The sequence below is a fragment of the Phyllostomus discolor genome, chromosome 4, assembly GCF_004126475.2.
Source record: "Phyllostomus discolor isolate MPI-MPIP mPhyDis1 chromosome 4, mPhyDis1.pri.v3, whole genome shotgun sequence".
Taxonomy (NCBI): domain Eukaryota; kingdom Metazoa; phylum Chordata; class Mammalia; order Chiroptera; family Phyllostomidae; genus Phyllostomus; species Phyllostomus discolor.
This window is the reverse complement of record NC_040906.2, coordinates 52,423,047-52,445,847: the sequence shown is the minus strand read 5'-3', so window position 1 is coordinate 52,445,847 and position 22,801 is coordinate 52,423,047. Positions and strand designations below refer to the sequence as shown.

General features: G+C 43.0%; 1 protein-coding gene across 1 annotated transcript in view; it reads left to right on the top strand.

Moving 5' to 3' along the window:
• MYO3B (myosin IIIB) overlaps nt 1–22,801 on the top strand; it is a 417,036-nt gene that overhangs the window by 195,924 nt on the left and 198,311 nt on the right. The window contains exons 16-22 of the mRNA XM_036023317.1: nt 419–533; nt 7,094–7,220; nt 8,178–8,388; nt 9,127–9,274; nt 10,459–10,612; nt 11,780–11,868; nt 13,974–14,103. Of these exons, the coding sequence (XP_035879210.1) occupies nt 419–533; nt 7,094–7,220; nt 8,178–8,388; nt 9,127–9,274; nt 10,459–10,612; nt 11,780–11,868; nt 13,974–14,103 (974 nt within the window). The remainder of the gene's footprint in view (nt 1–418; nt 534–7,093; nt 7,221–8,177; nt 8,389–9,126; nt 9,275–10,458; nt 10,613–11,779; nt 11,869–13,973; nt 14,104–22,801) is intronic.

The window sequence follows — 22,801 nt, the reverse complement described above, 5'->3', positions numbered from 1 at the left end:
AGTCTGTCTCTATTTTGCTGGTTAATTCAGTTTGTTCATTAGATTCCACATAAGAGTGAGATCACACTGTGTTTGTCTTTCTCTGACTGGCTTATTTCACTTAGCATAATGTTCTCCAGGTCCATATATAACTAGCAGTTGACAAAACTTGGAAATCAGTGGAGCTGTTTTCCTAACTGGACATTCACAGTCTCTTCAGCTGAAGTGCCCAGGATAAGATGGCAGGCAATGCATCTCACCATTTGCATTTTCTAGAATGTTCAAAACTCAACTCCAGCCATTTTACTAAGCCACGTACAACATTATCCCACTGCAGTGCTGGGGAATGCTCTTGCCAAGAAGGAGCCCAGTGATGCCCCGGGATTTTGGTGTCATTTGCCAAGTCCATGATCGTTCTGTTTGGTCACTCTCCTTATAGGTACATAGCTGATGAGACTGGAAGGGTGATACAGGACATCACCTCCAAGGAGTCTTACAGAAGACAGTTTGAAGCAATTCAGCACTGTTTCAGGATTATAGGCTTCACTGACAAGGTAGGGGATTGTCAGGAGAGAAAAGACTCAAGTGTTAATAATCTTGGGTCAATGTGACTGAAGACATGGATGTTCTCACCTGGGGCAGGCTAATTGCTTTTCAGATGCCATGCTGGTCATGTTATAAAGTGTTGCTACTCAAAGTGGGGCCCAAGGACCAGAAACATTGTCATCACCTAAAACCTTGTTAGAAATGCAGACTCTCAGGTCCCACCAAGAGCAACTAAATTAGAATGTGCATTTTAACAAGATGTGTAGGTGAATGTTAAAGGAGAAGTGCTGTTGTAAGTGCCATGTGCCCATGAATTGTTGTCATTGTCATTAAGTCACCATAGCCATGATATCAAATGCCAGAATAATACTGCCCTTTTCTGAGTTAGGTTTGCTCCAACCATTACAGTGGGTTGTGTAACAGGAGCACAAGCATACGTAGGTTACACCCAAGTCACAGAAATATATTTATGCAAGTAGTTCCTTGAGCACTGAGATGAGTTAATTTAAACCTTTCAACCTGCAGTCACTTCCTTCTCCATGGTACACAGTTGCAGCACATTATTAACTACAGCTCTAAGTACTGCACTCCTCTTATCACACCAGATACAGGCTGTCTCTATTAAATATATGCTAGGGGTGACAGAAAATATTTATAACCCTAGGCTCTCAAATATCATTCTGTGATACATTTATGTCATAGTTTCTGGGCTTCGTGCCATCAATTTTGCAAAATATACAGATTCTTTCGCTTTTCCAACAAAAAAGGTGAATGATTAGGAAGTAGGTGAGAGTGTTAAATCTTCAAGGATTAGATCACAAAACTCCTGAGTTACCCTGGGAGGGCCACCCTGGACGAAGGATTGCGTCTGTCCATAATCCAATGAGTCTGGCCAGCCCTTCCCGCCCCAGCATCGGTGATTTTAGTCATAATAATACCTTTCTTCTTTCCAGCCAGCTGTTAATTTGCTCTGTCAGCCTCCCACAGACTTTAAACTGACAGGCAGTGGAAAATCCCAAAGGTCAGATAAAAATAGAAATATATTTCCCTTGGCTCCTTGGAGGAAAGCAATTAAACAGGCATCAGCTCTGTTAAAGGACCTTATCTTTATTAATTTATAGAGCTAGTTGTTATCAAAGATGCATGGTCGAGATGGCAGTGGAGCTATTTAAAGTCCTGGGCTATGCCCAGGTGTTTAGGGTGTGCTTCCTGAAAAGGGTACAGGAACAATGGAGAAGCCAGCCACAGGGTTAATAATATTTTGCTTTCGATGTGTGCAGTGACGGTGGTGGAATACTGTGCAGAGAGCGGCCCTAGCTCTAAATGAAAGGACAGAGTGGTGCTGTTATAATAATACAAATGTGCTGCAAAATAATAAAACACATGCTGCTTTAAGATAAAGTTAGAAACAAAAGAAATTAAATATACTCTGTCTCCTTGAAATAAGCCATCCTAACCCTTGTGCAAAAAAAGTACAGAAGAAATGGATGAATGCATGAATAAGTATGAAAAGAAAGAAATGTAAAAGGTGATAAACATTCTTAATTTGTGCCTGGTCTGGACTGTTAAATGAATAACCAGAATGTTATTTTGCGTGTATGTGTAGATGTTCACCATGTCCCATGTTAATTCATACTGGAAATAAACCAACTTATGTCAGTTAGCAACCTTGGCAATGGAAGGAAGAGGCTGGATCTTACCTAAATACTTTTGTTATGTTTTTCTCTGTATCTCTGCCGACAGCCTGTTTTGCTGAATTAACTTAGTTCACTCTATGTTTATAAAGCCAAAGACATTTGGCTAAATTCAGAAAGATTCAGTTGAGTGTAGTCAGACAGAAGATGCCGAATAGCTGGTATAACAGAACTTCTTATTCAATTTTTCTGAGGGACAATTCTAGACAGAACTCAAATGAACTAGTTTTCTGCAAGAATCCCTTCAGTGTTTCCCAAACCCTTATAGCAAAAATATGAGTGGCAAATTTTAAAAAAGTATTATTATTTTTAATCCTCACTGAGGTTATGCTTATTGATTTTAGAGAGAGAGAAAAAAAAAACATCAATGTGAGAGAAACATGGATTGGTTGCCTCCTGTATGTACCCAACTGGGGATTGAACCTGCAACCCTGGTATGTGCCCTGACTGAGGATTGAACCTGTATCCTTGTGGTATATAGAACAATGCTCCAACCAATTGAGCCACCTGGCCAGGACACAAGCAGAAAACTTTAGTGGGGACTCAGGAGCATGAATTTTAATTCTGGGACACCAGCCAAAAGTATTTGCAAGAACACTTGATCCTGAATTTATTGTAAAGAAACTTCCTCACAGGAGTCTTCCAATAACAATAATGGGTTCTTGTTGGGGGCTGGGGGTTTACTTAAAACCCTATTATGAGGACCAATGCTTTTCAACTCCTACTTTTGGAGTCAAACCATACTATTTTTGTTTAGTACAGAGTAGAGCAAAAGTAGGCATACAACTGTGAGTATGTGAAACCCAGAGTCTATTCTTGTTATCTAATGACAAGTCTGATATGTTATCATAACACATTAGAGTTTTAGGTGTGCTTATATTTAATACTACATGAAACTTTTTTCATAAAACTTTTTTCATGTAGTATTAAAAATTATTTATGTGATGGTCAAGATTAGACAGTTACTGGAGATATCTTGATGAGGAAGTTAGGTAGAAGGTTTTGAGATTAGGGCAATTTTTCTCCCTTTCTTCAAAATCAATTATGAATTGGGAGAGTACTGCCGAAGAGAGCCAGCGGGTTATATGTTAAAGTGTAAATTGGAGGTCTTGAGGATTTCCAGTGTCTTAATGACAGACAATAGGGCTCACCACTGACTTTCTAAAACCATTTTATTGATGTTTGATTGACATACAAATTTTTTTAACCCAACCATTCACTTTTAAGACACAAATGTGAGCCTGTGAAAGGGAAACCAAATTAAGGCATAGGAATAGAACCTGTAAGGTTGAAGGCCCCTTAGCCCAGCCTACTGCAGTGCTTAGGACAGAACTGGTGAAAAAGTAGAGGCTTATTAAAAAGAAGCAAAGTAAAGAGAAACCGAGAAGGCAAGTTAAGTTTGGGGTAGGTACCACAGAAACAGCTAGCATGAAATAGATGCCTGTGAACCAGGCCAGGGGCAATTTCCTTAAATCGGCCCCAGGCTAACAGAGAAAACCACAGTTCTTGTCCACATTCCACTCTGCCTTTACTGAGATAAGATTTACGTCAGTGAAAGTAGTGCCTTCTCAGAAAAGAAGAGAAGAAGCAAAGAGCACGCATCTCGCATGGGGCTTTGATGGAGAAATGTTCTTTCTTCTCCACTTTTGCTGATTGCTGGTGAAACTGAATTCATACTTGCAAACAATGAATCGGGAAACCCAGCTGGAGGAGTTATTAGCCTTCTTCATAATTTTTCCTGTCCTGAGCGAGGTGACTTCCTTTTATCATACAGAAAGTTGGAAGCTGGTGAAAAATAGAAAGGCAGAGCACCATCGCCAGATTCTGTAGGAAAGGCAGGGTTGCGGGAAAGGCTCCGTAGCTGGAGGTGAGGGGAGAGAAAATGAGTGAGGTGAGGAAAGTGAAAAAGCCTCCCTGGGTTGGCTGTGGGAAGAAGAGACATCCGATTAAGAAGCACTGAGGAAGAAGAAATCCCACAGACGGACACACAACTGGTTAAACTCCACCATGGTTGTCTGTGGGTGATGCTTTGACATGAACACAAGAGTTGATATAGGTTCATAGGCCAGAAAGGAAAAACTTAACTAACCCAAGGGTGGGACTGAAGGAGTCAAGTGGAATGTAGTGTGGAAACGTAGATAGGGGGCCTCCTGAGGCTGAGAGCTCATTAGTTAGGTGAACCCTGATATTCCTTCTCAAGTTCCTCTCTCTGAGGAAGGAGACTATTCACTTGAGTGTTTGAATGCCAAAGTTTTTGCTGGAGGCCATAGATTTTTTTTTCCTCTTTAAAAGAAGACAAGTGTGAGCATTGTGCAGAAGAGGTTATTGCCAGAGGAGCATTGGGGTGAAAACCACCATTTCCTTTGGGAATGATCACTCAGTGGCAAATGCCTTGGAAGCCTTATCTTGGAAGGTTTCGTGAATTATACTGTCATACATGCTGTGTGTGTGTGTGTGTGTGTGTGTGTGTGTGCGCGCGCGCGCTTTAATTAGAAGAAATACATTTTTTTCCAAGAGCTCCGAAAGTGTTAGATAACCTCTAGAGATAACTGGGTATCGAAATAACATATAGAACTCACTGCTGTCTCTTACTGTCTGGAATCTGCCTCCCTGGGAAGTTGCTTGCTACTTGCATTCTGCAAACCTCACACTATTGATCAACGTAATGAGGTGCTGTCACATTAAATCCAGGTTAGTCTCAGAAAACTCATTTGGTAGGTGTTCCTCTTAGCCACTCTTAAGTTGTGTGATTAAAACAGTGATTCTTGAGTCAGAAACATGACGTCTTGCTTTTGCATTTAGAAGTGTACAGAACAATATTTATCTATAGTAAGAGCTTGGTTTAAAATCCTCATACGTCTTTGTAGCATTATCAGGTATCCAGCAGATGTCACTATTACAGTCTGTGCTCAGGTTTTTGGCTTGACTGAGTCTTGTTTACAGGAAGGCTCCATTTGGGGACAATGCTTTATCAATGGCCTAATGACAGTTTCTGTTAGTTTGCTGCTATGTGGGGTACTAAATCAAGTTTCCCACTAGAGCATTTTTGGTGGAAGTATTTGTCTCTATCTATATGCATAAGCTGCAGAAATTTCCTAGCTATATATTTCATTGTCTCACCTATAGAAATGCAAATGTTTAAATAAATAAACATACTTTGTTTTTTAGCATTAGTGCTACTTATGTATTCAACTTCAGTATAAAAATGGGACTTAAGATCATCTGAACTGTCTTTACAGCCCTCCTGACACCAAATATGTGCAGTATTTCCTCCAAAACCAACCAGTTCTCCTACAATTCAATTTAACTCTGACACTGTCTACCTGGAGTTAGCATCGGATCACATAGGTTAGGGGCTCAGCCCCACGGGACTGCCCCCACTTCACACACCAATCGCACGTCCAGGAGTTTTTCTACTTTTGACTGACTGGCTATAATTTAGGTGTTCCCAAGAACCCCCTCCTAGGGTTCAATAATTTGCTAGAAAGACTCACAGAACTCAGGAAAACAGTTAACTCACTATTTCTGTTTACCGACTATTATGAAGGGTGCAACTCAGGAAAAGCCAAGTGGAAGTGATGCATAGAGCAAGGTGCTGGGGGAGGAGGTGCTGCTTCCTCTCACCAATTCCATGTGCTCACCAACCCAGGGTGCTCTAAGACTTATCAGTTAGGGGTGTTAGTGGATGTTCCATGATGTGGGCACAAATGACTAAATCAAGGCCTGCTGCTGATGAACTTGGTTGCCAGCCCTTCTCCCTTCCCTGGATGTCCAGGGTTTGGCTGAAAGGTCTAACCCTTTAACCACAGGGTTGGTTTTTCTGGAAACCAGCTGCCATCCTCCAAAGGTCACCACATTAGAACAGACCCAGGCATGGTTGAAAGTGGCTTATTGCAGACAACCAAGGGTGCTCCTTTCATCTCTCACTCAGGAAAATTCCAAGGGTTTTTGAAGCTCTGGTGCCTGAAGTCCATATGAAGACCAAATACTAATATTTCTTCTTAGATTGTGATATCACAGATAATTTCTGTGAGTCTTTCAAAATATTTCCTGACCTCATTTATAATTATATACTCCACCATTTAACTTCAAAATGTTCTAGTGAACCACGAATGAATGCCCTGCCAGCTGTTTCATAAGAGTTATAGTCAAAAGAGGTTAAGGACACATCTCCTCTCTTATTTTCAAGAAATATAACAGTATCTGAACTTGGAAGCTGGTATTCGTTAGGGTAATTGGATAAAAGTGGCTTAAAGAACAAAGATCAGTTTTGTCTTATATGAGCATTCCAAGGTAAAAGGTTCAAGTTGCTGAACAATTCCATTTCATGCGACCATTGGTCTCAGTCATCCTAACTCATGGCTTGGTTGAGGCTGGGTTGCGGGGAGTTCCCACCAGCAATAGTAGGAAAGAAGGCCAGGAGGAGGCATGCTGGCTTCCATGAGGCCAGACCCAGAAGTGGCCCACATCATTCCACTTGCTCCTTTGTTAAGAGTTCTCCCTGGTTGGCCAGTGGCTCAGTTGGTTGGAGCATTGTCCCATGCACCAAAAGGTTGTAGGTTGAATTCCCAGTCAGGGCACATACCTAAATGTGGGTTCAATCCCCAGTCAGGACATGAATAGGAGGCAACTAATTGATGTTTCTCTCATCCTCCCTTCCTCTCTCTCTAAAATAAATGTGTTCTCGGGTAGGGATTAAAAATTTAATTACACAGTCACACATAACTGCAAGGGAGGTTAAGATACTTGGTTTTGTGTCCAGGAAAAGGGGAAGGATGGACTTTGGGGACAGCTAGCAGTTTCTACCGCAGTGCTAATGTTTCATTGGTTTCATTGGTAATCACCCTCAAACATGGTTCTTGGTGTCTTTTCAGGAGGTGCACTCAGTGTACAGAATTTTGGCTGGGATTTTGAATATTGGGAACATTGAGTTTGCAGCTATTTCTTCTCAACATCAGACGGATAAAAGTGAGGTGCCCAACGCTGAAGCTTTGAAAAATGGTAATTATTTGACGCCTATGCGCTGTGTTGCCAAAGTACATCTTGCTTTCACTTTGGTAGATTTTTGAAGACTCCAAAATATAGTGCAGCTGTTGCTGGTTCTTTGCTGCCTCTGAGTGTTTTCACTACCCAGCATTTCCCAAAGGAAGTCTGGCAGAGCATCGGTGCTCTCTCCATGAGCTGCAAACAGGTGTTCTGCAGAAAAGAATTCCACATCAGTTAACTTTGGGCAGTGGTTCTCAACACTGGCAGTTTTTGAAAATTGTCTACAAGTTTCTGCAAATAACAGAAGAGGCTGGACCTCACTCTGGATCCACTGAATCAACATCTGCAGGGGAGAAAGCAGGCAACTAATTGTTTTTTGTTTTACAAGTAATAATGGTGAACACAAAGAATGAGAGTCCTGACTATAAAAAAAAATAACACCTCATTTAAATTCCATTTAAATAGAATTAACACTTTTTGTGTTAAACTACATCATTTTTATGGACTTTAATATACTAATGTGTTGTGACTCTCTAAGAGGAGACTATAGTCTCCAGAAATTGTTCCAACTTAATTGACTAAAGATATTTCTTCCCATTTTTAAAAAATCTAGTGTCACAGGTTCGATTCCCAGTCAGGGTACATGATTGGGTTGCAGGCCATGATCCCCAGCAACCGCACACTGATGTTTCTCTCTCTCTCTCTCTCTTTCTCCCTCCCTTCCCTCTCTAAAAGTAAATGAATAAAATCTTAAAAAAAAAAAAATCTAACACCTGTGCAGAGCCTCCAGAACACTTTGGGAGATACTATAACAGTTTTGATGCTTTGGGGGGTTAGGGACCTGGCTTGTTTATGTTTGACTTTGAAGTGCCAAAGGTAGAGCCTGGCACATAGTAGGTGTTGAATAAATGCTGACTGAATGAATGGATGGGTAGATTCACTCTCCAGTGTCATCCTGACCCTTTGTTCCAGCTGCCTCTGTTCTCTGCATCAGCCCTGAAGAGCTCCAGGAGGCCCTCACTTCACACTGTGTGGTCACCCGAGGAGAGACCATCGTCCGTGCCAACACTGTTGACAGGGCCGCGGATGTCCGAGATGCCATGTCCAAAGCCCTGTATGGGAGGCTCTTCAGCTGGATTGTAAATCGCATCAATACACTCCTGCAGCCAGACAAAAACATATGGCAAGTTCCCCGGGGAGCAGAGGCCTCAGAAGAGCTGTCATCAACCCTGGTGTCTCAGAGTTTGCGAGAGGAAGCATTTGGTCCTCTCTTGGGTTTTCCTTAGCAAAGCTCCTAGGTCTTCTACTTTAAAAAACTCATTGGGATCTAGGAGAGCTGAAGTGGTTATATGTGAAAGGCAGATGGCTGACAGAGCCAGCACAGTGTAGGGGTTAAGAGAACCGGCTTGGCTTGGAGCTGGACAAACAGGATTTGCATCCAAGTTCTGTAGCTTAATCAGCTGCATGTTCTAAGTAATGGTTTTCTCTTCTGTAAAATTAGGATAATGTTCTTCTCATTGTATTGTTATAGAATTAACTGACACACAACATGAAGTGTGTTTTAAAGCACAGCGTCCCACGTTATTACCACCACTACCCCTTTTGTGTGTGGGGAGGTGGAAGAATGAAGGAGCAGCCGCTCTGGCCCATTCGAAGTGGTTCCTCTTTAATCTCTTTCTATATGGAGCTTATGAGTAAGACTTCAAAAGATTCTCCTGCTATAAAGGAAAGTTGGAAATACTGTTGAAAGACTAAAGGAACAAATGGTTTAAGACACAAACTATTTCTCCGTTAGAGGCAGCAGGGTGCTGCTTCCTGTGGGTGGGCACATGAACTGATAAATACATGTGCACATATATTCTCGCTGTGCTCTGAGATGACTGTTTCCTTCCCTAAAAGTTCTCTATTCTCCCTCATGCAGCAGTGCAGATGATGGTATGAATGTGGGGATATTGGATATTTTTGGATTTGAGAACTTTCGGAGAAACTCATTTGAGCAGCTCTGCATAAACATCGCCAATGAGCAAATCCAGTACTATTTCAATCAGCACGTTTTTGCCCTCGAGCAGGTAACAGTGAGCTCTGAAGTTGCTAAACCCGATGGGAGAAGGTATCTCTGAGCTGCCCACAGTTTGAGGCAGAAAACCTTTACCTGACGCTTACAGGGAAAAGGCTCTAAAGAAAAAAACTACTGGTGAGGCTGTCCTGTCAAAATAAATCAATGGTCTAAATTTAGTCTGAAAAAAAGAATCCCAGAGATCTTGGTTTTTTTGGAAAGGTACGTTTCCCCCTTTGAGTGGAGCAGGTGCCAAACCAGTTATTTAAATGCGGCTTCCAACCCGTTTCATGTGTATTACCCCAAAGGCTGGATTTTCTTCTACTTTACTTAACTAAAAATGTCTGTGGCCATGTCCAAAATGACACAGTACGGCCTTGAATTCAGGACACAGATTTTTGTTCTTAACTCTCAAACTGGCCGTCCCCATCCCGCACCTCCGGCTCACCAGGCCCACAGGAATTGGATGGGTGTCTCTGGGGAAGAGTAAAATATGTTTTCTGAACTGGAAGTTTTTCCCCTATGGTCAATAAAACAGGTGTAAAGCTTGTTGTACCCTTCTCTTCCACCCCAACCCCAAGACTCTCCTGTATGAAGTAGTTGCAATAATGAAACGTTCTGACCAAGCCCTTGTTTCAAGGCAGAAGTGAGAACACACCAAGTGTAATGCCAGTGTTGGTTTTATCATTGCAGCTGGATAAATCTGCACAGCACTCGTCTCCCCACCCACCTGGCCCCAAACTCGACCTTGTTTCAGTCCAGGTTCCATTTATTGCCCAGGGAAGTCTGGAGATTTTTAGTTTTTCAGTCCCAGATGACTTCTTTGCAGAATCCTTTGTAGAAGATAGAAATCTGCTTTCTCTCTGGTTTAAACCACACTTGTTATCAAAATAAAAACATTTTTCAACTTCTTTTCTACATCAGTTTCTAAATTATAAGTTACCAAATCATTGTTTGGGAGACAAAGAGCCATCCCTTCTTTTGCCAGGTGCAGCTGCCTGCCACAGGCCACCTGCAGGCCGGGCTTACACCCAAAGCGTTAACAGCGTTATATGCATGAGTCCTTTACTAACAGAAAACACACCCTGTTTTCCACATATGTTCAATGTTGCCAGACATAGAAAGTCCATGCCAAAGCGCCTAGTGGTAGCTAGGCCAGTGTGAGGCTGGAGAGATTCACATTCTGTTTCCTTCCAGATGGAATATCAGAACGAGGGCATCGACGCAACGCCTGTGGAGTATGAGGACAATCGGCCACTCTTGGACATGTTCCTTCAGAAACCCCTGGGGCTACTTGCACTTTTGGATGAGGAAAGTCGGTTCCCCCAAGCAACCGATCAGACCCTGGTTGGTAGGTACCTTTTGGTAAGGCATGCATGTTCAGAAGAGAACTTGGCTCACTCATCAAATGAGTTGTGGTATGATGGATCTATCTTGTGTATTTTGGCCACCTGGTGGGTTGTAAAAGTATAGATCCTGCTTTTAGTGAATTATGTTCAGCAAATGTCCTGGTAGAATTAGTATCTTAAAGTAAACCTCTCAAACCCTCCTGATGATTCTATTTCTGCAAACGGAAACAGCATTATTCTATGTCAGCATCATCTTTACACCTTCTCCTCCTCCCTCATTTCCCATAACCAGCACTTGCTTCCCCTCCATTTCTTACCCTCCTCTCGTGTCTCCATCTGGACCCCCCTCCACTCCTGGTCCCAGTTTGTGCAGAAGCCCCTTCTCGTCCCCTGGCTTCCAGGCTCATGTTCTTGCCTCCACCCCGGGCAGCCTAGCTAACATAGTTTGCTTAAAGCCACCTTTTCATTAGGCTCCTGTTCTCCATGAGATGACAGAAAGACACCTCCTCCTGGCCTCAAGGGCCCTCCTACTCCTGACCTCCTTCTTCTCCTCCGATCTTCAGTGCCACACCTGATCCTGTCTCTCACTCAGACTGTGAGATGCTAGAGGCAACGAGCTCTAACCCTGCATCCCTTTCTGCTGGGCACCGTTCCTCACACAGAGGTGGCTCTCCATCGTAACAACAATAGCAACTCTGAGTATTGAGGGAGAACAGAAAGTTTCAAGCCTTCTCCCAAGATGGAAAATTGATCTGTGGGAGAGAGTCACTTCTAGTATTGAGATTGTCATCCTCACTGGTTTCCTTCTATCTATGAAATTGTCACACATTGCAGGGATGGGTCATTTGCCTTCCATGGGATATCTTCATGGTTTTGAAGGTAAACGGCTGGAATTCCAGTATTATCAGTCCATGATAGAGATTTTTAGAGCAGAACCTGAGGTCGTAGAAGGCAGCCTGACACCAGTGACAGCATGAAACAATGGAAGGGATATTCTATTGTAAATGCCCATTTTACCAGGGGATCTTTCTCCACCATGTACATATAATGCTAATACCAGGCTTCTCTGAACTCCCTTATTCTGGGTCACTCATGGCTCAAGGAACATGTATTTGTTTGAAGGAACAAACAATTCATGTTGTAACTTTTAAACATGAAAATCTACACAGATAAATTTGAAGCTAATCTACGATGCAAGTATTTCTGGAGACCCAAGGGAGTGGAGCTGAGCTTCGGCATTCGGCACTATGCTGGCCAGGTGAGATGGGGCAAGGTACTAATGCTGAACCTGGCATGGGGAGCGTGTCCGTGTGACCCTGTCTGTGCCACTCATGACACTGCTTGCAGATTGCTCTGTCCTTTCACTGCTTCTGAACACCTAATCACAACTCCCAAACTTTCTCTGTGGTGCTGCTCACAGAAAGCTGCCCCTGGAAAACAGGCGATTTCTTGTTGGGGTGGCTGGTGAGCGCCATCTGCTCCTCACTTGAGCTTTGGCCTAGAAGTGACAGCTCTTCAGAGAGAAAACATGCCATAGTTTTTGTGGTGTTTAGCAGTGAGTGCTCACATTCAAAAGCCATTCGGAGATGCGTAGGTAACAGAGGAGGGTTAATGTAGTTTCACAGTGGGACTCAGTTTTTAGCACTTGAAGTATATGACGAGAAAAAACTTTTTCACTTCACCATCCAGATGGTAAGCTTTTACAACAGTTGCTGAAATTTCTACTTTTTATTTATTATGCCTCAGTCTCAATTTCAAGTTCCTGAAGTAGAGTAGTGATCAATTCAGGAAATTCTGTAGTCCCATAGCCAAAAACTCATTGCTCAAATTTTTCTCAAAAGAGCTCATTGGTTCTGGTGGGGTCTGCTGAGGCCCTGGGTCCAGAAAATAGGTAGGAGTTCAGGAAAGATCATTTTGGATTGTTGTGTTGATTTGAGATTTACTGAAGCTATTTTTCAAATTCATATCATGACATTGAAATAAATTTTGCCTAACTGAAATTTTGTTGAAAGGCAATCTAGTATAAGTGAAAGGGCTGATAAATTTTCCTTTCTTCCCTTCTCCATTCTTTGACTGGTAATAATTAACAGGAGAAAGCAAATTTAGATATGCATGTACAGGATCCCAAAAGAATGAGACCCAAAGGGCAGCTAGGCAACCATAGCTTGCATAACATCTTGAGCTAAGGGAAGGAGTAGGGGCGTTGGGGTACAAAGGGAGATTGTCATTCTGAGGAAGGCAGAGGAGGTGTTTGGAAAACAAAAGTTTGCCCTGATATGCAGATAAGTCTCTTAAGTAAAAATCCCGGGCACCAGCTATCTTCCTGGTAACAGGCGCCTGCAATGTAAACTTAGACAGTTTAGGGGGAGGTGAAAGCTTTTCCTGGTTCTTTGAGGGTTTGATTGCTTTTAGCTCAAAATAATCTTCATGCCAGAGTGCCATATTTTGGGGGTGACTTGTTCTGAACCCTTCACAAGTAAAGGGGATTGTTTTTCTCTCCACAAAGTACATGATGGTATCTATTTTAGATCTTCACTTTCTTCAGTAGAAAGTGCAATCCAATGTGTGCCCTTAAACACTTCATTTACTTTTGTATTGATGTCTGCCTATTAGTGTCCCCCACATCTGAGATGCCCACACCTGCCCTGAGCCTCGCTCCCCCCCACCCCATTCTTACTGCCTCCAGTTCCTTCCCTCTTCTCACACCTCTCTTCCCATCTCTCAGTCCCTTTATGCCTATTTCTTACCCACCCCTTTTCTTCCCTCTTTCTGCCTCTTCTTTCTTGATTTTAAGGAGGGGAAAAAATCCTTTTCTTTCTGGGTTGTGCCATTTCCTGAGTTCATTTGCCCCCGGCACTTACTGCTCTGGAGTGTTTATTAAAATTTCTCTGACTGGATCCCCTCTTCCTGAGAACTGGAAAGTGCTCAGCATCCCTGAACACTCACTCAGGTGCCGTGAGTATTGCTTTGGGAAGCAGTGAGAGTGCAGTGGTTATGAGCATGGCACCATGGCCTGGGTCTCCCAGCCTCCGTTTGCCCACCAATAAAGTGGAGATAACAATAGTGTTACCTCTTAGGATGGATGCTTCACATATAGTGAGTACCCAGTACATTTCAATAATTATTCTGATGTGATATAACTTTGATTTGATTCTTCAAAGAGCAACTGAACAAGAAATTAAGATAAACTGGCCTGTCAAAAATTATAAAATTTCCTCTTACCTGGTGGTCTGGATTTAAAAGCATGGCTGTGTTAGGATGACTTCTATACAGATGCCAATTACTGACTGACCTCAGATGACCTGCCAGGGCCACCAGTGATGGCAGAATTGGCTAACTTGCAATTTGCTATTCACGTTGCAGGTATCGTATGATGCTTCTGGGGTTCTTGAGAAAAACAGAGACACTCTCCCTGCTGATGTGGTTGTAGTCCTGAGAACGTCAGAAAACAAGCTTCTTCAGCAACTCTTCTCAATCCCTTTAACTAAAACAGGTACTTGGACCCGCCCCTGACAGCCCTGCCACTGTTGCGCCTACGAGCCCTGCTGGGGTTTTCTGTTTGCGTCTAATACTGCCAGGGCTGCAGTGCTCACATTTTGAACTTTAAGCAGGGGAAAAGGTCTATCTGACTAAGGTCAAGAAAAGGAATGTGATTGTTTCTTTTGCAAGTTAATTGCACAGCATCAGTATATACACTATGTATTGTATACACACACACATACACACACTGTCTCTAACATCAGCTCTCAGACTTCTCATTTTCTCACCTGCTTCTTTTCATTCTTCCATTTATAAAGCCATATGTTATTAATTCATGCTAAACACTCTAAAGTGGTCTCACTTTACCTAGACTTATTAGGAAGATTATTTCTATTCATGTATGACTACAAATGAAGGGAGTGTAGTGAATCAAAGTCATTCATTCAATCATGGGTTTCTCAGAGGTTCCTAGTCTGATTTCCCACGCAGTCACTGACCACACCCCCCACTCACCTAACCAGCTTGGCACAAGTCCATCACTGGCCTGCATCCACGGCCTATGCCTACTTACAGTCAACATACATTTAGCTGCTTAGTCAGTTCTCATGCCAGGAAGCAGGTCAAAGAATGGAACTTTCTGATCTTTGCTATTTCACTCAGTGGGTTCTAATTGGGTCAAGCTTCTCTGATTTACCTAGGATTCTGCTGCTTTTAGCTGGGCAGCAGCCTTGGATCGTCTCACAGCGCTCCTCTCAAGGGCTTTATGTTTTCGAGCCCATGCTTGCAAACCTCTGTGGGCATGCTTTTAAGAAAGGAGGGTGAAAAGTCTCTTTATCGTTGTTCATAATTTCCTCTTCTCTTCTCCCCTCATCCCTCGTGAAATCATTGGCAACTGTGTCCAGCATGAGAGCTCTGCATGTAAAAAAAAGTGGCTGCCAGGTCTGATGTTTAGCAACATGCAGAGGGATGAAAAGCTTGGTTAAGAAAAAAGCTGCAGTGTCCAATCTTTGCTTTATCTTCTTGACTTGGAATGAAAGTTGAAATCGGGTTCTTAACTTTATTCAAACATGCTCCCTCAGAGAGAAACAGTAGGTGGCAGAAGGCTGCCTTCCAGCTTCCTCTCCAGAGCCCCCTCGGGCACAGCCACGATTTGATTCATTATAGACTCCCGGAGAGTGGGCAGGGGTGGGCAGGGCTTGCGCTTCCTCACCGGACACCAAGGCTTAGACTCATCCGACGACTCTGTGCAGAGACGAAGATGTGCCATTATGAATGGGAGATGTACGCTTTGAAATAAAATGTATTCTAATGACTTGTCAGCTGGCATTAACACTCTCCCATAAATATAAGTAACAATTTGTCAAATCTGTTCACAGCTTTGGCATTTCCAGTTTTTCAGCCTTTGGTAAAATGAAAATAAATTCACAGTCTAGGCCACTAGATGGCACTATGTAAGAAGTCAGGCTCTGCCTTCTCTTTGCCCTGATCACCCGAAAGTGGGCAGAACACGAACAAAGAGATAGCCTCCCTTCTTTTTTTGTTTTTATTGTAAAGAGATTTCCCCCTGTCTTTTGATTCTTTCTGAATCTTTCCTTGAAGCTGCACTCCACACCAACTGGAGAAAACAAAAGTGGGAAATAAGACAAAAGAGTCTTCCTGAGAAGCTCCCTTGTATTCCCGAGTTGTATATTCTGCATATTTTTTTGAAATCCTAAGCTTTATTTTCTCTACATTTTCAGTATAAGAAGCCATAAACACACATCAAAACTAATAAGCATGATTCTGGGTTTTTTTTCTGAAATTATTCATGTAAAATGCCTTCGAACAATAAACCTTTATAGAACAGCTTCTAATAATAAGGCACAGTTTAGGCAGTAAAGGTGAATATAGAGATAAAAACAATATGGTGTTACAGAACACACAAGGGGGGGGGGGCTGGGATGATATACTATTATTAAAAGAAGGCCCCGGTCCGTTATGTCCGCCCCCCTAGGAAAGACGTCTCTCAATGCCAGAGATTCGTGAAAAGGAAATAAAATGTTTATTTAATGCTATACTAACTTAAAGTAGTGACCTAATGTCTTTATCAAAAAAAATCCTAAAGTCCCTAAAAACACCCACAAACACACAGTCCTTCCTTCCTTCCCCCTTTGCCCAGTCCAGAGTACCGTATCTCAGGAAAGGAAATAGAAGTCCATGACTTAGGTAGTCTTCTGGTTCTTCCCAGTTAGAACTCCATCTCGACTGGGAGACCTCCCTGGATTCCCAGCACCCTCGGCTGAGTCACCAGGATCTCTGCTAAAACCAGGTGGTGGTTCCCCCTTCTAAAGCTGTGGGGGGTCCCCACTCTGCCAGGCATGTGGTTCTCCCTCTCTCAGGGCTGCAGGAGTCTCCACACCATCAAGGCTGCGTGGTTCTCTCCCTCTCAGGGCTGTGGGAAGGGAGAGTCCCCACTGTGTCCAGGCTGTGTGGTTCTCTCTCAATGGCTGCCGTGTCCGTGTTCAAATCCCCCGCGCCAATCTTCTTCTGCAGCCCCATTTCCGACTCCTCCTACACTTGGGCACACTTGCCCTCAATCTGCTGTCTTCTCCAGCTTTTCTGGTCGCCATCGTGGGTCTGGGCAGGTGTCACCCCATGTCATGGAGCCAATCTTCTCCCAGCTCCCATGCAGGCGCTGTAACTCAGGGGACCTGCCCCCCAGGTCCCATCTTGGGGGGAAGGTCCCTTTCCATCCCCCTGGCCTTGAGCATGGCCATAGCTATTTAGCATATCTAAGTGACCTGCCAAAGGCTATAGGTATGCTAAATGACCATGCCATGGATTAGCTAGCTGCAAAACTGCTCTGCATGTTCTTGCTCTGTGTGCCCCTTCCCCCGACTCACACCTGTGGGGGAAGGGGTGAAGACACCTTAAAATCTCCTGGACACCTTGAGTTCTGGACCCCATTTCAAATGCCTATTTGGGGTCCCCTCTCTTGGCTGCACCCCGTAACAATGGCTTTGCCCAAAAACAGCTGGAACTTTCTTTTACCTCCACTTTCTGCCTAGAATTGGATAGCAATTTTTCTCCTTATGACAATGTTTGCCTTCGAAACTCAAATATTAATTAAACTAAATTTAAAATATCCACATTATATATTTTTTGTTTTTATTCTATTACAGCCTTTGAAGGTGGGAAAACCTTCATGCACAGAGACAGATTATGCTGCTCTTGCTGAAATTGCAAATACTTGTTTAAGGCATGTTCCCCTTATTAAGGGAGATGTGGCTGCACCTCCCAGTTGCTGGCTGGAAGGGAGATACCATGTACCCTGGCACTTTGGAAAAGAATAGGCTAGTATTTTTAGTGTATGAGAAACTCTTTCTTGGTCATTTTTATTTTTATTTATCCTGCTTTAAACACTTAAATACTTAAATATTATGGGCAATTACTTTATAAACTTCTTTTAGGGGATGGACTACAGAGAGGAAGTAAAAGGTCAAAGCTGGGAACACTTCCAGGCTGTTAGACCCAAGCTGAAGAAGAGGCCCAGCATTGGAGTCCTCAGTTCTGAGGGGAGAGGTCGCTGTGGGATGTGGGCAGTGCTCTGGCTCCCGATCTAGCTGGTGGTTCTGTGGATGTTTGCTTTATAATATTTATTATGCTGTACATGTATGTTTTGTTCACTTCTCTCTACATGCATTTATTTCAATAATACTCCCCCCCACACACACAATGTAGAGAAGACATCTGAGAATTTTTAAAAAGTTAATTTCTTTATCTAAGCTTTCCTGTCCAGTTAAATGGAAGTTTACTGGTAGCTAGACTGTTGCTCTCAAACACAGGTGTCGGAGAGCCTCCAGCTGACATTCCCGTCCTTTAAAATCCACTTGCTCTCTGGGCTACTGGGCAGGTAACAGTCCCTTCATTAGTGGATATCAAACAGAAATGTCGGCCCTTGGTTTAATCTCTCATCAAGGTTGAGCAGATTAACCGCTGTGTGTGTTTATGTAAAACTATACTATAAAATCAGAGAGTGATGCAACTGGCATTTTCCTGTTCACGTTGCATACCCCTAAATGCTGAAAAGGTTAAAAAACAGGACAGGAGATCATGAGGCCCAGAGCCGGCAGCCTCTCCCAGGTTTCAGCAGCCCCCTCACCAGCAGCCGCTTTTGCTCCCACAGCTGCATCTGGTGCCTCTGCCTGCGGGGCACGCTCTCATGCCAAGGTATTCAGTGTTGACTGGGTAAGTGGAGGCAGCTGCAGTCAATATGGGTTCTCTCTGTTCCCCTCTCACACTTCTACAGCCCCTTTTTGGCCTGCAGATGGGCCACTTCAGATGTGATGAAATGTTCTTTGTAATTCTTCCTATTGATAGGAAATTCTCTGAAGATTTCATGTGTGAAAATTTGATGTGGCAGCAACACTGCTTTCTAACCCTTCAGCTGGGACTTTACAAACTGAGTGATCTAGGTAGAAAAACATTAAAAGGAAAGATGTTATAACAAGGTTTCATGGCATATTCTTCTGTTTGGGGAATGTTCCACTTGCTACTAGTAAATTAGAGAAAAGTTCAAAAGGCTCAGAGGCAGAAAGAGATTTCCACAGGAACTTGAAAAACCCATTTCTGTCTTTGAATCATGAATCCTGATTTCCAAATAGTAGTTTGGGGCTTTAAAGGCTTTAGGAACTTGGGAGAAATTAGAAGAAACAAGAGCAGCTCTGGATGGAACATTGTCTGAGCCTGAAAGTCCGATTTTGCTTCAGAATTGAGAGCTACGGTTTGTCTCCATTGGCTTCTTCTGTCCGAGGACCCTCAGGTCCCTCCCTTGGAATTTGACTTATAGTAAAACCAATAGTTTCTCAATCTTGACCTCCACTGGCTCCCTCTTTTATTTGGATGTGGAGGGGGGCAGGATGAACCCCCATATTGTATCTGCAAAGCACTATAATACCTTCACTTGTTGTTAATTGTTCCTGATTCTGTAACTCCCCAAATTAAATCCATTAAGCTTTTAAGAGGATGCCTTCTAGTAACCATCTCTCAGAGTCTTCATTTTCCATTTCTGGCTGCTCCTCCATCCTGACAGCTCAGCAAGTGTGTTCACCAGGGTGAGCTGATGCTAAATGACTAAGTTCCAGGGTCACAGTCAGGTACAGTGCCCAGTTCTTCCGGGAGTGGAGGCTGTGAGGAGCTAGCCCGTCAGGGAGCCCTGGTGAATTAGTTCCTCCTCACACAGAGGCCCACTGCATGCCATTTAACTTGGGAGTGTGTCTCAGTCAACAGATTATTACATGTTTATCATCTTTCCAGATGTGGTGCTATGCATAGGTGATTCCTACATGGAATAAAAGAAAATCTCAGCCAGAATAGTCAGAAACAGATAGTGCCAAATCCTAAAATGTATATTAAAAAAGGCAAAAAAAACCCCATGTAAATTCTTACCAGGCATGTGATTCAATAAATGGGGGCAATATAAGTGCAGTGTCTATACAAGTGAAAATAGAAGGAAAAGTCATGGAAATACCATGAGTTGGCATAGGAAAGAGTTCTTTTAACTAAGAAAGGCTTCCTGGGAGAGATTTGAAAAAACCGGAGGCAGTGAAAATTGATCAGTGAGGGAGTAATGAGGCATTCTGAGGCAGGGTCCACAGCACTGGAAAGGCGAGGGAGGTGAAAGGAGGGTGATTAGGTGGCTAGGAAGGGAGGGAAGCAAGACCGGAAAATGAGGGTGGGCTACTGCGTGGACGGCGGGTTCTGATGCCAATCTGAAGTGCTGGGGGAGGCCTGGGTGGGCTCCTGGAGGGAAAGGCTTCAGGGTGAGAAGGGGAAACGTGAGCAGGGGTGGTGCAGACTGGCTAGGGAGAACCAGGGCACCCGCAGAGTCTGCCTGGAGCTGTGTGTGACCAGACGCTCAGTGCTTACTTCTGTATTCTACGTGCAGATTTAGCATTTGTTTCGAGTTAATTTTTGCAGAAGGTGCGAGATTCAGATTCATTTTTTCATGAGCACGTCCAGTTGTTCTAAAACCATTTCTTGAAACAGCTGTCCTTTCTCCACTGCCTTGCTCTCACATTTGTCAAAACCCAATTGGTTATATTTGTGGGTCTGTTTCATGGATCTGTGTATCTGAGTCTTCGCCAGTGCTGCACTGCCTTGTCTCTTGCAGCCTTTATAGGAAGCCTTAAAGGCAGGTTCTGTGATTCTTCCAACTGCACTCTTCTTTTTCAAAACTGTTTTGGCTATTCCAGTTCCTTTGCCTATAATCCTTAAAAGCAGCTTGCCTGCACCTATATACTTTAAAAAAGTTGCTGAGATTTTTGACTGGAATGGCATGAAATCTATAGATTAATTTGGAAAGAATTGACATCTTTACCTTGAGTCTGTTAATTCATGAACAAATAATATCTATTTGTTTGGATCATTTTTTATTTAATTATATGTTGCTCTTAGCATGCAAATCCTGTACATGTTTTGTTAGATTTACACCTAAGTATTTGAATCTTTGGAACTAGCATACTTTTTTTAAGTTTCGGTTTTCAGTTGTTCAATGCTAATATTGTATGTAGAAATACCATTGGTTTCTGTGGAATGGGCTTGCAAAACTCATTTGTTAGTTATAGGAGTTTTTTTTTGTAATTCCTTGGGATTTTCTGCATAGATGGTCATGTTGTGTATAAATAAGAATCCTTTTGTTTTTTTCTTTCCAAGCTTATGCCTGTTATTTTTTTTTCCTTATTGGACTGGCTCGACTTCTAAGATAGTGTTGAACAGAAGTGGTGAGGGGAGGCATCCTTGCTTTGTTCCTGCATTTAATCTTCCACCATGAACTGTGACATTAGCTATAGGTTTTGTATAGGTGCCCTTGCATGTGCTAGTCCTTCTATCTGGAACAGTTTTCCCCCAAGACATACCCATAACTAGATTCTTCACTTCCTTTATATTTTCTCTCACAACCTCCTCTTCCTGTCTACCCTAGTAGATGTCTCCTCTCAGCATCTTATATCACTATTTCCTGTTGTATTTTTTCCTTAGCACTTATCATTACCTTATACTATATACGTCCATTTATCTTATTGTCTGTCTTTTTCCACTATAATGTAAATTCCAAGATGGCAGAGATTTTTGTCTGTTTTCTTCCATTACCATATCCTCAAAGTCTTGAGAAGTACCTGCCATATAGCAGACACTTAATATATATTTGCTGAGTAAATAAATAGATGGCTGAACCAAATCCATCCACCCACCTGCATCTGTTCCCATTTTTTGGTCTTCCTTCTGACCTAAATGACACAACTATCCCTGCTCTTGTTGCAGGCCAGCTGTGCGCAACACACCCTCTGCCTTCCCTTCCCTCTGACCTTCACGAGCACTTGGATTCTGCAGTTATTCTTCCTCTCTTCTGCATCATCTAATTATTCCTCTTAATGTGATCATTCTCATCAACAGGGTGTCTTCCGTCTTTCTGACTCCTTGTTATGTGTTGAACTGTGTCCCCCCAAATGTCACTTTTTTGGAAATAGGGTCCTTACAGAGGTAATCAAGGTAAAATGAAGTCAAGCTTCATGGTGAGCCTTAATCCAATATGCCTGTATCCTTATAAATAAGGGAAGTCTGGACACAGAGTCACCCAGGGAGGGCACCATGTGAAGACGATGACAGAAAGCAGGGTGACGCATCTGCAGCCTGTCTCACCTGAACTTCCTGACTAGGCCCTCTTTCTGCTCTTGCCTCATACAGCCTAACAGCTAAGCTGCAGTCTTTCCCAAAAATCTAAACCCGATCATGCCACTTCCCTGCTTAAAGCCTCCAAAGGCTCTTCATCACACCTAAAGTAAAATCCAAACTCTTTTCTTTGTCTAAAAATTCTCACATGATCTGTCCTGCCTGCCTCCGTCCCCATCTCCTTGAATGCTAACCCTCACTCTCTGTCTTCGTTCTGCTCCTCAGATATTCCAAGCCTTTTCTTGACTGCACACCAGCTGCTCACTCTGCCTAGAACATGCTTTCCCCCAGATCCTCACAGGTCTGTCTCTCTCTTGTGATCCAGAATTCAGCTTAAATCTTACTTCCAAAGAGAAGCCTTCACTGTCCACCATTGGAACATAGTCTCATGCTGTGTACTCACTGTTATCTCATCCTGTGTAATGTGTCCAGCAGGAGCGGACATTATCCTATCTACCTCTATTCCGCCCACCTTGTGTTGTGCCCCATGCTAGCCTATGAGCTCCCTGAGAGCAGAACCCTTATGAGCCCTATTTACTACTGTGTACTTGGGACTCACAGTAATGCCTAGTGCATAGTAAGTCCTCAATAAACATTTGCTGAAAACTGAGTAAGTCCTGCAAGGTAGAAACTAAAGCTAAACTCCAAGGCTTGAATCGCAGTCTGTAGTAATTTACTAGGGCTTCTGTAATAAGGCACCACAAACAAAAAGTGGCTTAAACAAAAGAAACTTATGATCTCACAGTTCTATAGTCTAGAAGTCCAAGATCCAGGTTGGTAGGTTTGATTTCTCCTGAGGCCTCTCTTCTTGGCTTGTGGATGGCTGCCTTCTCAGTGCCCCCATATGAGTGTCCCTTGATCTGTTTGCATATTGCCTCTGTCCTGATCTCCTCTCCTTATAAGGACAACAGTCACATTGGATGGAAGCCCACCCATAGGACTTCATTTGAACATAAGCACCTTTTAAAGATTCTATCTCCAGTCCTGGCCAGGCAGCTGGGTTG